The sequence below is a fragment of the Myodes glareolus genome, chromosome 21 (assembly GCF_982192425.1).
Source record: "Myodes glareolus chromosome 21, mMyoGla1.1, whole genome shotgun sequence".
In the NCBI taxonomy this organism is placed as follows: domain Eukaryota; kingdom Metazoa; phylum Chordata; class Mammalia; order Rodentia; family Cricetidae; genus Myodes; species Myodes glareolus.
Genome location: NC_142046.1, coordinates 44514097 through 44531170, shown reverse-complemented (window position 1 = coordinate 44531170; position 17074 = coordinate 44514097). Strand labels below are relative to the sequence as shown.

General features: G+C 38.2%; 1 protein-coding gene across 3 annotated transcripts in view; it reads left to right on the top strand.

The window, feature by feature from the left end:
* Kcnh7 (potassium voltage-gated channel subfamily H member 7) overlaps positions 1 to 17074 on the top strand; it is a 433159-nt gene that overhangs the window by 406666 nt on the left and 9419 nt on the right. For all 3 annotated transcript variants that reach the window (XM_048426222.3, XM_087900009.1, XM_085681045.2), the window contains 2 exons: positions 11296 to 11559; positions 16518 to 16686. In XM_048426222.3, the coding sequence (XP_048282179.1) occupies positions 11296 to 11559; positions 16518 to 16686 (433 nt within the window). The remainder of the gene's footprint in view (positions 1 to 11295; positions 11560 to 16517; positions 16687 to 17074) is intronic.

Below are 17074 nucleotides of genomic sequence, written 5' to 3'. Positions count from 1 at the left end.
AGAGCACACGTTTCTAACTCGTCCTGCTTAAATACTCATTATAGTTTTGATTTTCAAGGTTATGTCTAATTCCTGCTTTGGTAGTGTCGGGAGAATCACTTTTGTTCCCAAACTGAAAACATTGCTTTTGTTCCGGGGTTGCTATGTCTAAATTACATCACTCGACAAAGTCACTCCTTGTCTTCAAGGACAGCCAACAGAGAAACTGGGTAAATTGATTGAAAACAAAATCAAGTTGATAATCGATGATAAGTATATTCAGAGTTTGAAGCGGAGTGTTTTGGGAGGAGGAATTTTCGTTTCAGGTCAGGAGTGTAATCCCATCACCAGCAAGCACCACACATATCAATTATGTGGATGAAGGCACAAAATAGAACTCATCTTCGTTAAGGAGTGAGAGGGATCCACTCTCAGTCAGGAACAGAAACAAGTATACTTCAGTAGAACCCCAGATACAGGTGCACATAAGTGTGCCTGGCAACGAGACCAAGATTTCATGAAAAACCTTGTACTTTGCCTCCTGCTGATCTCACCAGCATTCTAACCTTTTCCTATTTGGCTTCACAGCAACACCTGACCCTGGATCAATTCTTCCTGTGGAATAGTCTTTGCTTGGTGTCGGTGTCTCTCCAAACTTCCTATTTTCCTTCTAACTTCACAAATTCTCTGGAGATAACTTCGTATCACATTCTCATCTGGCTTGTTATTTCTTAGAGTTTCTTTTTGTTGTGTGTATTTGCATGTTTGGTATGCATACATGTTCACATGGTGTTGGGGTGCATGCACACATTTGTATACATGTGTGTAGAGGTCATAAAACCACCTCAGATGTCTTTCCCTCTTCCTTTGTGATGGTATCTCACTGGCTTGGTTCTCACAACTAAGTTATTTGTTGGCCTGTGAACTTCCAGGATCTTCTGCCTCCGTGTTTTTTGTAATACATGCATATCTCACAATCTCAAAGTTTTTATATAGGTTCTAGAGATTAAACTCATGGCTTCATGCTTGTAAGACAAGGACTTTATCAACTGAATTCTCTCCACAGACTCCAAAGTTTCTTAAGATATCTTACGCCTCCTTTTCTTTTTATGTAATATAATCTTTCTCTGATTAATATCATCTATGCTTCTAATTTCATTCTGTCCTCATTTGGGAGGTGTGCATATTAATATCTTAAACCACAGGCCAGATGAGCTTCCATATTATGACTCCAACTTTTTATTAAACTACTTAGGCTCTCAAAAGTATCCCCTAATGCTTCCTTAAAATTCCTGTCCCTCTTCATATCTATTGCTCTGCAAATATTCACACCCACACCATTCAAATCAATTCCACAAACATGTAGGATTATAACTTCTCTCGAGCTATGAAGAAACTGTAGTGTTGATTAGATTTTTCTACTGCTATTTCCACCATCTCTACTTTCAAAGCTAGGTGTCCATTGGTTCATTTATCTCCATTCCCCCAGCCCCTCTACCCGATTGAATCTAGATATCATCATCTGTCTCCTTAGAATACTAAACCAGCTTTTTAACTACTCATTTTCCTTGTAAAATTTACTCTATTTTCATTTATTCTGCAAATGACACAGATGATATTTTTTTGCTAATTCCAATTACATTCATGTCACCTATATATTTAAATTCCTCTAAGGACTTCCCAGTCTGTATACTCATTTGTTGTTACTAATTTTTAGGAGTTATTTTGAGAATTTCAAACGCGATGACTATATTTACATTTCTATTCCTCCCTCTTCCCACCCAAACTCTTCCCATGCCCCTACTCCTTCTCAAATGTATGACTTCCTCTCCGTTATTACTACATATAGACATAGATAAGATATAGATATAGATGAGAGATGATCGATATAGATAGATGATACATAACACATATACATGCATACATACAAACACATACACACAAACATTGTAGAGAATCTATTGAGTCTATTTAGTATTGAGGACTGACTGAAAGGAATTGGTAACCTATCAATTGCTCTTCCTTGAATCAAACAGAGTCTCCTGTCCTGTGTATTGGTAATAGAATTGGCTTTTTTCTACTTCTTTGAGTCTTTTATCTTATACTAACTATTTTAATTCCCCTTAACTATTCCCATGAACTCCTCACCTTTGCCCTGAGGTTCATCTCCTCTAAGTCTTGATTTCAGTTGTAGCTATTCAAGACACTACTGCTCATTGTTTTCTATCTGTGAATTGTGAACTTCATAAAAATGGTATATACTTGTACCCTGTGACTCGGGGGCTTGCAGTATGTACAGCATTATCTATTGAAATTACATATGAACCAGGCAAAATTGTACATTTCCATAACCCAAGTACTCCAGAGGTAAGAGGATTGCAGTTTTCAAAACAGATTAAGCCACTGGAAGGAGGAGGAGGAAGAGAAAAAACACAAATAAAATGGCATTTGAGTAACCCTTTTCCACCTTTATTTTCTCTTCATATTTCAAGTTCTCTTTTTAACTCTGTTCCCTTGGAGCTATCACCTGCTAGCTTGCTATTTGTTTTTAGTGAATTAAGTTCTTCTCTCTTTTTTATGTACATTGTTTCTGTGTTCTTGCATATGTTATTCCTGGAGATAGATTTTCAGCCTTTTCCTAAAACATACGGACACCCACAAATCCAAGGAAACCTTCACATGCAACCAGGCCAGACTGTTTTTCACTCACTAAATTTGTGGTTTGTGATGTGTTTAATGAGCATTGTCTTGATCACTTTAAATGCACAGGAATTTCCTTATGAATCCCCAAAGTGCATTCCTCTTGTGATATCGCCAAACCGTGCCCTGTGCTTGGGTTACTGGCATGACTGGTTTCTTCTTTATCTCTATAAAACTTTAGATCCCCTAAAAAAAAATCCCATCTGATAGATATTGGCTGTCTTGTACCAATAGTTGAATCATTTTAACTACTTCATTAACTGCTCATAAATAGGAAATATTTTCTGCAATGACCTTCTTTATTTTCTTGGTAGAGTTTTCTAAAACAGCATCCCTGATGTCAAGCGGTTTTTCCATAGAGTTAATCTAACTCCCTCATCCTGGTGTTAATCTCTTGTTTTTATCTCACTGGAAATGGAGACCAGTCTGGCAATGTGTGGCCTGTGGACCATTGTTCTCCATAGGGTTGAAGATTTATTAAATCCTCTTTCAATCTTGTTCGGTTTCCTCATTCTCAAGGCAAATAATCTCACGCTTTTATCTTCTGATAAGGCCCCGAAATCGGGTCACAATTCACAAGGGCTCGTGTACTCAGACATTCCTATTGACGTTGAAAACATTCCGTTTAATCACGGCCTTAGTTTGTGAGACCTGTTTTATAGAAAGTGCAGATAGCAGGAGATTTGCCTTCCTGTGTCGTTCTGAAGTTCTCTAGCATGCCAGTGTGTTACCACGAGTTCAACAATGTGAAAATACAATTAATTCCCATTATCCAGAGCTTCACAGCCTTTTTCAAAGCCTTTGGAATTCCAGGCTGCTGCTGGCAAGTGCAAAATTCTGCTGAAAGTAATTTAGTCCCTGTCACCCCAATCTAATGCTCTTTGGATCACCAGTCATCTCATATTTTGTCACATAAAATTGTCTTCTGGGGGGAAGCACATAAAACAGGTCAATGTACAGTAGTAGAGACTTTCCAGAGGATTCTCTGATACTGAACAACCCAGGGTTGAATAAACTAGAAGCTTCACAGGGAATATACTAATGATTACAGTGTTACCTTACTGCTCCTATGAGACAGATCCTTGAAGGTAGTATTCCAAGAGCATTGACATCTTATAAAAACAACTTACATAGACAACAGGAACAAGAAGAGTTCGGACATAGGAGATAGGTAAACAAGTAGAATCCTGCCTATTTTCCGGATGCCTTCTCAACAAGATGTCCATGTTTTCAGCATGTACAAACAACATATTTTAAAAAATGGCCAGAACCTCTGCCAAGCTGAGTTAAACATAAGGAATTTGTTAATGTGGGTAGTTTGTCTTCATGAGCTTCAGATTTCTTCTGAGAAAATAAACCCGCTTCCCAACAAAAAGGAAATGTCACAGTAAATCTGAAGGTTGGGGTTAGTTCCTTCTTTAACTTCTGCAAGACAGACACCTAGGATCTCTTATGACTAGGGTCAATCAGCATAGGTAGAGATGTTAGAACTCCCAAGATGGAAGTAGAATCTTCTTTTTTTATTTAATATATTTTATTTTTTTAAAAAAAAAAGAAAACAACTATCTTTTTTCATTATACATACCAAACCAAGTTCCCACTCTCTCCCCTCCTCCCATTCCCTCCACTTACCCCTCTCACTCATACACCCATCCAATCCACAGAGGCACATTTCTTTGGGGAAGGTCCAAGGCCCTCCCTACTATATCTAGGCAGCTGAGCAAGGCATCCATCCAAAGAGAATGGGTTCCAAAAAAGCCAGTACCAGCAGTAGGGATAAATCCTGGTGCCACTGCTAGTGGCCCTGCTGTCACCCACATTCAGAGGGACTAGTTTGGTCCTATACTTGTTCCTTCCCAGTTCAGCTGGAGTTGGTGAACTCCCATTAGCTCAGGTAGACTGTTTCAGTGGGTGTCCCCATCATGGTCTTGATCTCTTTGCTACTATTCTCACTCCTCCCACTCTTCAACTAGATTTGGGAGCTCAGTCTCTGCCTCTGTTTCCATCTGTTGCTGGATAAAGGTCCTCCTGGTCCTCTTCGTGCTACTTAAAACAAGAAGCAAAATGATGCTGCAGTGATGTATTCTGTTGCCAAGGAAACTGCAATGGATGGGCAAAATAAACTATTGAAGGAAACAATGAAAAATCACTTCCACTTAAGTGGTCTGCAAAGGTGGATTATGCTTACTCTCAAGTCTCCTAAAGTGATGAATGGGTCTTGGGAATAGTTCATTTAAAATATTATGTGTACACAATAAAATACATACAATACTAGCACAGTAGCATGATTAACACAGAAAGAAAGTATTGTGGATAGTAAACTATGAAATACATAGCTGGATTTTGATATATATGTGTGTATGTGTACATAAGGTACCATTCCATACTCAAGCATTCACACATACATATGTGTATATATACCAATAAGATTTACATGATCAAATATTTAGAGTGTTATGCTCAAGTCCTTCTATAGACAGCATGTTAAAAAAAAAGTAGTTACTAATAGATGATTGAAGTACCGATGACCATTAATTAGGTCAGTAATAGTAGCAATGTTGGAGATATAAGCCAATCACTCATCCACTTATAAAACAATCATTGAGTATCTGTTGTGTACTAAATGCTCTTAGGTACTTAAACCAGTTTTCTATTTTGTTTTGTTATATTTTGTTTTTTAGTTTTAAAAAGTTTCTTTCTGCTTACAAAAAAATTTTCACAAGTTTTAACAGACAAACCAAATAATTCTAAATTACAGCTAATGTCTCTTTATCTCTGCTTTCCCATTTTTTATTACTCCCTTTTTTACTGATTAGCAGCAAAAATAAAGATTTCCACTGAATTCTGTAGAACTTCTTTTTCTGTCTTTGTAGAAAACGGTAAGCAAGGAAAAAAATGATAGTTTAGAAAGGGGGAACTCTTTAATTGGTTTTCCTATTTAGAGCCTGCTGGGGCTGTAAAAGCAGCAACCATGACATACCTACCGCACCTGCTGATACTGTGAATTTCCAGGAAAAGAAACTACTGGGGCATTTTTCACCTAAAGCACAGGATGCCTTGATTCATTATCAAAGGAGGAGGGAACAGAAAGTGTGAGCCTCTGGAGAACAGCTCAAGCTTGGCTGTCCCTGCCCAAGTTCGCACTCGGAATCAGCAGATGTGCCTACTTTGGCTTCTATCCGTCCTTCATGGACATGCTCCCTCCTTCCCCTTTCCAAAATGTTAAAAATCAAAGATACAGTAAGTAATTAGTCTCAATGAAGTTTCACCTGAAAAATATGTGGAATCAGAAAGAAAATAAGCCCAGTTAGCCAAGTAGAGGTTCTCCTGGAATCCTAGACTTGTTGCTACAAGAAAAATACATATGCTGTCTTCATTTTGGAAACCTAATAATCAGCTCCCCAAGATCAGAGGACTCCTACAGCTGCTGGCAATCATAGCAAAGCTTGTTATCAATAACAGACTGCCAAAAATGAAAAACAGCAAACAAATATTTAAACAATACAGGAGAAAATGGTGTTAAAAGGCTTGCCTATGACAGCCAACTGTAGGGAAATCATTGGAAAGATGCTTATCACCCCTTTTCAGTGGGTGTACGTAGTCCCACACTGAACGTAGGGAACAGAGACTGACGTTTTAGATTAAAAATTCAGTGTTCCTCAGAGCACTATCTAAGTACTCTGAAACCATTACGATTTCCTTTTCTACTGATAACAGTAAGTCGTGTTACTTTATATGTTTAGTGATTTCATATTGTATGCTAGAATCCAGCACACTTTGATAGTATTCCTCAAAAGAAAATAACATAAGTGAAAGTAACTAAGGGGAAAAATGCATATATTGTTAAAATTATGTTATGTGCAAGGCAGGATATAAAGCTAATTTTTTTTAAAAAAATCAATCTTTTAAATAAAGTGGCAAAATAATTTGATGTCTGGGTTCCAGGTTGTCCTTATCAAAAAGAAATAATGTCCAATCACTGTGATGTATGCCTATAATCCCAGCACTTGGGAAGGAGGATCAGGGTGATACACATTGTTCAGGACAGTCTGGGATAACTAGTGAGTTTAAAGCCAACCTGGCAACATATGTCTTAATAAATAAATAGATGTGCCCCAAAACAGCACGACACGTATTACCCATTTTAGTGGCACATATGTGAAACCTGTCTTTCTTTTCAAGATCTTTAGAAACAAGCATGGTTGAAAAGCAAAAGCTGTGTACAACTGTAACTGTAGTATATAAAGCAATATTTGAATATCCATGCACAGACACACATACACACACACACACAGGGGGTCCGGGGAGGGGGGAGAGAAGTTATTGCCACAAGCATAACCATTACTTCTTTCTTCTGTGTGGAAAGAATGCTTAAGATTTCTCCCAGGAAGGATTAAGCACGCCATGGGTTAACTGTCATTATCTTGCTTTACTACAGAGTTTTAGAACTTATTTGTCCTAAATAAAACTGTGACATCTCCCAGAACGCATCATTTCTTTTAGTTTGTAAGAAGTTTATAAGACTATTTTATCCAGTATTTGTATGGAAGCCTACTTTAGGGTCCCCCTTAAGCCTAAGGTACTTGATGACAAGTGAAGAAGTGTATTCCTGGCGTTAGGTTCCCAAGGAAATGTTTTCCTAACCTAACCAGCTGGAGAGTACTCAGACTACCTCCAAATTGTCACCAGTGGGAGACATAAAGCCCAAATGCCTAGAAACCTCATTAAATGTCTCTCTTTGACCAAGAGTTATGTCTCCCTGTTGGGTCTGACTAATAAAAGTTGTAATTAATCTGAAAGGAAGAACTCGTAAAAGACAGAGGGAGTTTAAGAATTTATTCTCAGACTTTTTGGCATAGAAGCTTTTTCTATTATCGTTCGTAAGGCAGCTGGGTCACCTACTCCATCAAAAAGTTGAATTTCATTAACTCGAATTCATCCTAAAGCTACAGAGTTACCTACAAGAAAAGCCACAAATGTTGTATAAGTATGTCCTGTTGGGGGAGGGGGAAGCTTTTCTGGCCCTGTGGTCCTCTGATTCAGAAAATAAGGATCAACTTTAAACAAGTAGAAAAGAATCCTTCTTTGTAAAGCAATGGTAACAGGTGATTATGTGGTCTCATTTCTACAAAAGGGGGAAACATAAATATCCTCAGATTTGTTTCAGAATGCAATCACCATATATTGTCAATATTTGGAATACCTATGCAGAATATGAGGAGAATGAAGAAAGGCATTTCATGATCCTGCTTAATGGTTATCAAATCAGTTTCTCTACAGAAAGGCAGAAATGGGACAGGCCATCAAAATCTAGTATTTGAAGGCTAATAACAGTGCACACCAACAGCTCAATCGCATGGATTACACCTGTCAGCTACCAGACTAAACATGACAGTTTCTATTTTCAGTCTACAAGTAGATTGTCATTTCTATTTCCATTTTCTATGACAGAAAATGAAGTTTTAATTTAGCTAGTATTAAACAGAAAATCTTGTTTGGAGGGGGCTTTATCAAAGCAGCTGTTCACACAGACTGCAATAATCTAGTGGAATGCAGAAACATTCAAGAACATCAATTTTTTTTTCATTTTTATTTTTTTGATTCATTTGCCTGCACTTTTTGCTAATGGGATTTCTGTGATAAAAGACTGGGCCAATATGGAGATGAAAGAGTTTAATTGGCTTACAGCTTAGAGTTCATCATTGAGGCATGGAGAGATGATAAGGAATTTAGAACAGGAAGGTGAAGCAGAGGTTGGGGAAGAACACTGCCTACTAGCTTGCTCTCCATGGCTTGCTCAGTTTACTTTCCTATACAACTAGGAACTACCTGGCTCAATGTTTTCCTGTACAACCCAGTTCTACCCGCCCAAGGGTAGAACCACTCACAGTGGCCAGGGTCCTCCCACATCAATAATTAAGCTAGAAAATTCCCCACAGGCCAGGCCCTTGATGTAGGAGGCTGCTTGTTCTTCCCGGCCGCCCAGCTAGCTTAGACCCAAAATAATCACACAGAAACCATATTATTTAAATCACTACTTGGGCCATTAGCTCTAGCTTCTTATTGGCTAACCCTTACATATTAATTTAACCCATCTCTATTAATCTGTGTACCGCCATGTGGCAGTGACTTACCAGGTAATGTTCCCAGCTTCTGTCTCCAGTGGCTCCATTGCTTCTCCCTACTCCACCTTATTCCTCCCACACTATAGGCCAAGCCAGTTTTCTTTATTCATTAACCAATAAAATCAACAAATAGACAGAAGGACCTCCCACATCAGTCCCTCTTCCCCTATGACTCTAGTTTGTGTCAAGCTGACTAAACAAAAACAAAAAGGAAAACAAACAAGAAAACCTAATTGTCACAAGAGGTAAGTCCTATGTGTATGAAATAAATGGCATTTTTAAACTATTGAGCTACATATTTGTAATTTTTTACTCATTACAGTCTGTGTATCTCTCTTAAATTGAAATCAGCCTGTTTTAATTCATTCATGTTAACCAATATCTTATGTCTAAACAACTGAAATCAAGCCATGAGTTAGTAAGTCAATGTTGGGTCTTTGTAGAAGGAGACATGAAATCTTCCGTGTGAGATTTAATATTTTAAAAATTTATTTATGTGTTCAAGTGTTTGCCTTTATGCCTGTGTACCATGTGCATGCCTTGTGCCAAAGCTGGTCAGAAGAAGTTGTCAGGTCCATAGAGCTGGCATTATAGAAATCTGTGAGTGCTGGGAACCAAACTTGGGTCCGTTGGAAGATCAAGAAATACTCTGAACTACTGAGACAAGCCACGTGTAGGGATTTGAAGATTTACAGAAAACTACATATCAAATGTGACAACTTAGCTTAGTAACTGGTGATACGTCTTGACTATAATTACCCACACTTGGATAAGAGGCACATGAATCGATGGTTAGGTTAATTTAAATTTGGTTCCTCTAGGAGGAAATTCCATGATACAGTTACAAAGAATGGCAATATTAAGAGGACGGGAAGCTGGAGTTAATACAAATACCACTCTGCCCAGACTATTAATTACAAAAGGGTTAGTTGGGACTGGAAACCCAGGCTGTGAGAATTTAGAACAGTGAAACTGAGACCCAGGCTGTGGAAATCTGAAACAGGGAAACTGAGAAAAGTTAAGCTTTCATTCTTTTCTCAAACTTACTAAAATAAATTTGGCGATAGTTGTTTTTTTGAGGATTGAAGTGATATGCTCATAAAGGGGGAGAAGGTTGGTGGTAATTCCCGAAGGTTCTTCAGATGACCAGATAAAGAAAATAGAGAAAGATGAGAAGGATGAAGTCTGGAAGCCTATGGGGAGTTGGGTCAATGATCCTGAAGAGAAGGACATTTGCATGTGTTGACCAGAATATTCACAATTAGATTGATAGTTGAGTGGCGACCCATGAATCTCGGAGTAGAAGTCATCACTATCCTGCTGGACAGCGGGAGGGTGTGCAGTGTTCACAGCATTGATGGAATGGCCGAACAAGTGTGATGCCTTAAGAAAATACATTAGGCTCTCTGCATTTGCTAGACTTAGACTGACAGACCACATAATTTCAGATGAAACTTCTTTTTAAACACTGACCATTTTTACCTTGAGCTGCTTTCTGGCTTTTAATACTGTTTTTTTAAATTATAAGTTGTTGTTTAAAAGGAGGGAAAAGAGTATCCTTGTTTCATTTCTCTGCCATATGGGAATTCTGAAAAGCAGTTGGAAGTTTCTCTGGAGTGGCCTTAAATCTGTTCATCTGGCCTTCTATAAATAACGAAATGAGCACATCGGGCACAGAGAGGATAGGGACACCGTCTTCAACATTTCTCCAGAAAATGATATACCTCTTGGAGTTTTGTTGGTTGGTTATTAGCAGGAACCAGATGGAGAATTGCACTCTCTCCCCAGGACACTAATAGAAACAAGTTCGGAGATTTGTTTCTGAGTTTTTCTTGCTGAAATATGTTCTAAGACAACGTTTGGGGCTCAAATTATCCTGACATTTCTCTCTGAAGTAGTCAATATGCATCAGTGGCCTTGGTGTAATTAGGTAAAGAAACTTACCTGAATTACTATATTTAAGCCTTATATTCTTTGCAAGGTGCTACACAACCAAACTCCCTGGAATGTCAAGGCCATTTACTAAGCTAAGGTTGAAACTCCAGCTGCCTGACTTTCCGAAAGTGACTTCCAGATTTGACCTTTACAATGTGTGAATGATTGTCACAGATGATATGGCATAAAGGTTAAAAAAGAATAACAAGCTGTATCGTTGGTGATCTTTTAGAATTAGGACACATTTTCCCTAGTCTCCCCACTTTCCTCAAGAGATAATATGCTTGATTCTAAGACTAAATAAGACTTGACTGTGTGTGATTTTTAATTTTCATACCATTTTTCTTCCACATAAACTCACTCTTGCTTGATTTCTTTAAATTTTGAAATGAGTGATTTACTTCATGAAGATAAGCTAATAAGCCTTGAATTTAGCAGCCTCCGTACAACTACGTTTTTCCACGAGTAAACAGCAGTTTGCTTACAGCCATTTAGTATAATGTGCACAAAGTCCCACATTTGGTTTTTTACTATGAAAATAACCTCTCTTTGATAGATTTTAGCAAAGAAAACAGCACAAATGATCCCGACGATTCCACAGATACAATAAGGCGTTATCAGGGTTCCAAGAAGCCCTTCGAAGAAAGGAAAAGCAGGTCGTCGTCCTTCATCTCCTCCTTCGATGATGAACAAAAGCCACTCTTCTTGGGAACCGTAGATTCTACTCCAAGAAAGGTGAAATCAACCCGACTCCACGGTGAAGAAACAGTGCCCCCATCAGGAAGAATTCACGTGGATAAAAGAAGCCACTCTTGCAAAGGTAACTGAGCGTCAGCTGTCTCTCCTCATCACTAGATGGGAAACTTGCTTTTCAAAACCGAAGAACTGCACGAGTCCAGGTTCTTCTGACGTGAGACCGGAAGTTAACCTGTAAGCCTCCCCTGCCCAAAGACCGGGTGACTTCCTGGGATTCTGGGAACTGTAGTTCTTGGAAAATAACTACAAAGTCTCAGGGAAAAGAAAGATGGCCTATGAGTTTTGCCCATCCAAAAATTTTAGCTTGGGAGGTTTTTACAGCCAATTAGACTTAGTGTAAGAATAAGAAGAACAGAGCCGTTGACAGGTTGTTGGTTATAGAGAGGGAGGATCAGTGTCCACCCTTTTTAAGAGACGGCTTAAAGGTCATCCTTATAGATGAGCCAGCATTAACCAGTAAGGGGGGAGGGTGGGGCAGAGGTCCGATCCTCCCATGTTTAATTGGTGGAGGAATTTTCTTCCCAACTTGGTGGAAGAATTCTCTTTTCAGAGTCACAGATGTCTTTTGGGGGAGGAGAGGGTCTAGGTTTTTATATCAATACCTCTGGACATCAACCTCTATGCAATTAGGCATGTTCCTCAGAAGACCCAGAGAAGGAATGTATGGTCTTCTCCCCGAAGGCTATTTGTTGACAGCTAGCAAGTTAAGCTTTATATATATATATATATATATATATATATATATATATATATATATATATATATATATACATCCTCAGTACCAATTCTTAACTTCAGCCTTAATAACTTTATAACATAGAAGCTCCGTCCACAAGATTTGTTGTAGCAAATACACAAGAACTAAGCAGTGTGCTTTAGTTTTCAGATTTTATGATAAAGGATAGAAAACAGCACTTTAAAAATGTTGCTGGACAAACAGTCAATGTACCAGATCTCTACATCTAGCTAGATCTTGCTATTAAAGTGAACTTAGAGATGTGGGTCAGACTTCTTGGATTATAAAAATAGCTCTGCCATCCTATATGACTTTGGGTAAATTGTTTGATCAACCCGAGGGCCCAATTTATTCATCTTTAAGATAGAATCAATGTTATCTAATCAACTGATTATGATTATTAAACCATAATCTGTAAATAAAATTTTCTGGGATCGAATCCTAAATTCTATTTAATATCTTCTGCTAGGTTTTATTTTCCAACTGTTTACTTACTAAATTTAAATGTGGAAATTGAAAAGGCCTCTCACAGGGCTGGAGAGCTGGCTAGGTCCTTAAGAGCACTTGTTGCTCTTGCCGGGGCCTGAACTTGGTTTCTATCTCCCACATCCATCTAGTGGTGCACCAATGCATGTAACGCCAGTTCCAGAGAATCCAATGTCCTTTTCTGGCTTCTCCATGCATGTGCTACACATGCAGACAAGCAGCACACACATATATACACATAATAAAAATAAATAAATCTTTTTAAAGATGGTATTATGAAGCATCAAAAGATTATAACAAAGAATGAAGAAAGCCAGGATTCTTTGTTAGAAGGATAGAAAAATACGTCACTGAGAAGGCAGACAGTCATGGTCATCACCATCATTCCACAGGACTGTCCAACAACAAAGTGTTGTTGAGGCAAGATGGCGAGGGTCGCTAGTTTCCCAGAGTTCCCTTCCCCACCTTCCCTACCATGTCACATAAGCTTTGGTCATGATTTCACATGGCAATAAGCTAAGAACATATGCAAATGTCTTCTAGACAGCCTAAAATCTTGATGAAATGCATGGAAATAGTATCTCATTCATCACAGTGGAAGAATAGAATATTAGATGTGATTACCAAATGTCCCATTTTAGTTATTTATGAAAATGGATTTGGGGTAGTACTAAAAATAGAAAACAGGTTGTATCCAGGAAGTCAAAATTCTGAAGAGCTCACTGAACAATACCTACTATGTACAAAATGATTTTAAGATAATTTTTGTAAAAACACGTTTTCTTCTTGAATATTAGGTTCTCAAGTGACAAGTCATTAAAGATATTTCTGAGATTTTTATTTGACTTTATAATGATTCTCCCTGACAGTGAATTCAAATGCCGTTCGCTTTATAATTTTTCTTCTTCCAACTTTTAATTAACTCTTCTCTGTGCTCAACAAATTATATTTTCAGAAGATTTTAACATCTCCAAATATCCGTGTTTTCAAAAATTCATAATGAAATTCACATTCAAGTCACAAATAATTATCTTGATAATGCATCGCTAAATATGCTTGCCTATTGACAAATGGAATTGGTGACATAAAGCTTCAGTCAAGATGACATGCATTTAACATGACTAATTAATATAATTAACCAGTGAAGAATTTAAAAACTTGATTCACTGAAAAAAAATTATTCCCCAGAAACTTTCAAAGTGCAACGCTGTGTATTAGTAATGAGCTTCGATATGTAAATGTAGATAGAACTGTTGCAGATTAAGCTGCTGGATTCTGACCGTTTCGTTTAATTATCAATAGGCAGTTTCACTCCCTTGTATTCTGAAACTTGTCATCCCAAAGAAGGGTTCATTTAACCAAAACTTTAAAAAGAAAAAAAAATTAAATTGACTCTGGCCTTCCTAGTGCTGAGGTCAAGTGTAGACTCCAGGGAAATTGTGAACTCTGAAAATGAAGGTTTACCCTCTGTTCATCCATTTGCAGAAATGTGTCTTGCAACTATGGCAACATTTTCCAAGGCAACCAGTGCAGATACCGTCTGAGCTATTTTTAGAAAGTGTCTACAAGGATGCTCATTTGATTAAGACAAGCAACCAGGGTTTCCCCCTTTGAAGTCTTTATTTTTTACTCTGCCATTAAATCAAATTAATAACATATCTCTAAATTTCAATTAAAACGTAAATTGTGATCAAGAACACATTTTACTCATTTCTACTAAGATAATCTTTTTCTTAAGCATCAAAGAAAAACACAATCCTCTGTAATTGACTGCATGCGATTCACCAGAGTCATTTACATGATTGGAGAAGGAGGGGGCTCTTAGGCAGAGGCAGAAATTCAATGAGGTTACTTGACACAGAGCTCATGAGGACACTGCATAGCCTTCAATACGATCACTCCTCAACCTCTCTAAAGTAATGTTCCTGCAAGAACTGGCTGTTGAGAATCAACATGGGCCCAGTGCCTGGCATCTCCAAGCTCCTTGCACATGTTCTCCACGCTGATTTAGCATCACCGACACAGAGTAGGTAACGTAGTTTACCAAGGCACTCGGTTGTGGGTCTGCATTTTAAACTGGTGCAAATGTCTGTGAACAACCAAGCATACTTCTCCGGGAAAATCACCGTGTCACTTCTGTATTCGCGTTTCTTCCTGTCCGGTGAGATGGGAAAATAAGCGATACAAGGACACTGTAGAAAAGTGTGGACCACCAAGATCCCGCGGGCTTTAAAGATGCCATAAACAGGAGCCTTCTCTGGACATCACAGGGAAGTCTGAGGTTTGTTAGCCATTTCCACAAAACAAGGAACCTGGCCTTGTTTTTCTCATGCTATCTTTGCTTATGCTAATTCCTTCCTTACAGCCTCCCCTACTGAGATAGAAATAAAAAGCACATCATTAGAGACTTTTTTTTTTTTTGTGCACCCAGTGATAAAAGATAGGGAGAGAAAACCCACGGAAAAAGAATATTTTTTTTTGTCATCTGCTCAGAAAAGGGGAATACAAGGCACCCCCAGAAGAGTGCTTTCAGAGAAACCATGGAAAAGGAAGTCTCATAGCTCTGTTCGCTATTTCTAGACTCATAACTAATCCTGCCCAATTTAGTTTCTTTCAGTCCTTTAAAAAAAAATAGCTAAGGATGTAAATTCCATATCTTTATGTAATAACTCTCCTTGCCGTTTCACCATAGCTATTTGTCAAGACTTTCTTTTAAAATGTCTTTCGAACCACATTCAATGACCCAAAGCTACTTCCGAGGGAAAGAGAAGACCCACTTGAGGTATATCTTCCCTCCCACCAGCTCGCCCATGAAGGAAAGAAATTTGCTTTTCTTTATCCCTGAGTCCAGTTGCATTTCACCAGTTTTATTTCCTTACCTTTCACACATTTTGTAGAAGAAAGTGGATTCAAAGCAGCAAATTTCTTGACAAAAATGAGGAAGAAAGTAGTATACATTTGGAGATTTTAGGAGCAGTTAATGAATCATTTTATGAAAAATATCATTTATATAATGAATCATTATATGAAAAATGACCACGGACATTCTGAGTTGAATTCTTCAGGGTCACAGCCTTTGTCTTCAGTTCCTCATGCTTAGCAGCATCTAGAATTTAACACTTGGCACACCAGAAAAGTAGAATTGAACACATAAGAAGTTTGTTTTAAAGTATATTAACATAAAGTATTTATAATAAAGGTTTTCAAAAAGAAAATTCTAGAAAGCAATGTGATTTTATTAAATGTAGCACAAAAGACCTTTAAGGAAGTTGAAAGCATCGAAGAGCGGCAGAGGACTTTTAAGACTTCCCCAAACACCCGGAAGAACCACAGTGCCCTCCTGACGTTCTACTGGGGCTCAAACAGAACCATAATGTGTGGAAATTAACTTATGTGTAGGAGTGATAACACTCTTATGTTCTGAGTAAAGCATTACAAACAAAACTTGTTATTTTCTCCCAATTTAATAGTAGCTGTTTGACCTATTTAAATTTGTCCATCACGTCTTCTCAGCCCTAACAAAAAGATGGAAAAAAAATCATAACCTGGGGAAAATAATCTCATGACCTGTTGTAGAATTTGAATCCTATGAAAACAGATGGGGGAGGTAAGATGGTTGGCTTAAAGTTATGATTCTGCTACAAACTGGAGATGGTGATTGTCATGTCCTTGAACTCCCGTGGTTTTCTCTATCTTGGATTATGCCTGGAGATGTGCCTAGTCTGCCTTGTGGGGGTCTTTGCACTGTATCGCCAAGGGACTTCCAAAGAAACTGACATCTGTCTTGCTCTCTCCCCCAGATATCACTGAGGCACACAGTTGGGAAAGAGAGCCTGCCAGGGCTCAGCCTGAAGAATGCAGTCCCTCAGGACTTCAGCGAGCTGCCTGGGGGATCTCAGAGACTGAAAGTGACCTCACCTATGGGGAAGTGGAGCAAAGGTTAGATCTACTTCAAGAACAACTTAACAGGTAAATGAGCATTTGAAGTCAAAGAAAAATTTATGGATGTACATCACATAAATAAAGAAGACCAAGGAGCACGGAATTTAGGATACTTTTGTCACCAAGCACCCTCGCTTTGCTTACCATTCCACTTGTGGATCATCTGCACGGGTTATCGTTAAAACACCTCCTACTCTCAAAGTAATTTACATTAGACTTCTTAACAGGCAACCTCCTTCTTTTAATTCTTGTATATTATTTACTTGTTGTTCCTGAAATCGTTCTGAGCTGGGACATTTTTTTAAAAATGGTTATTAAATCAACTTCAAAAATATGAATGTTTTAAAGCATCCCAAGCTAAAGAAAGACTTGTCCCCCCTCCCTCCCTTGATCTAGACAAATATAATATGAGGAA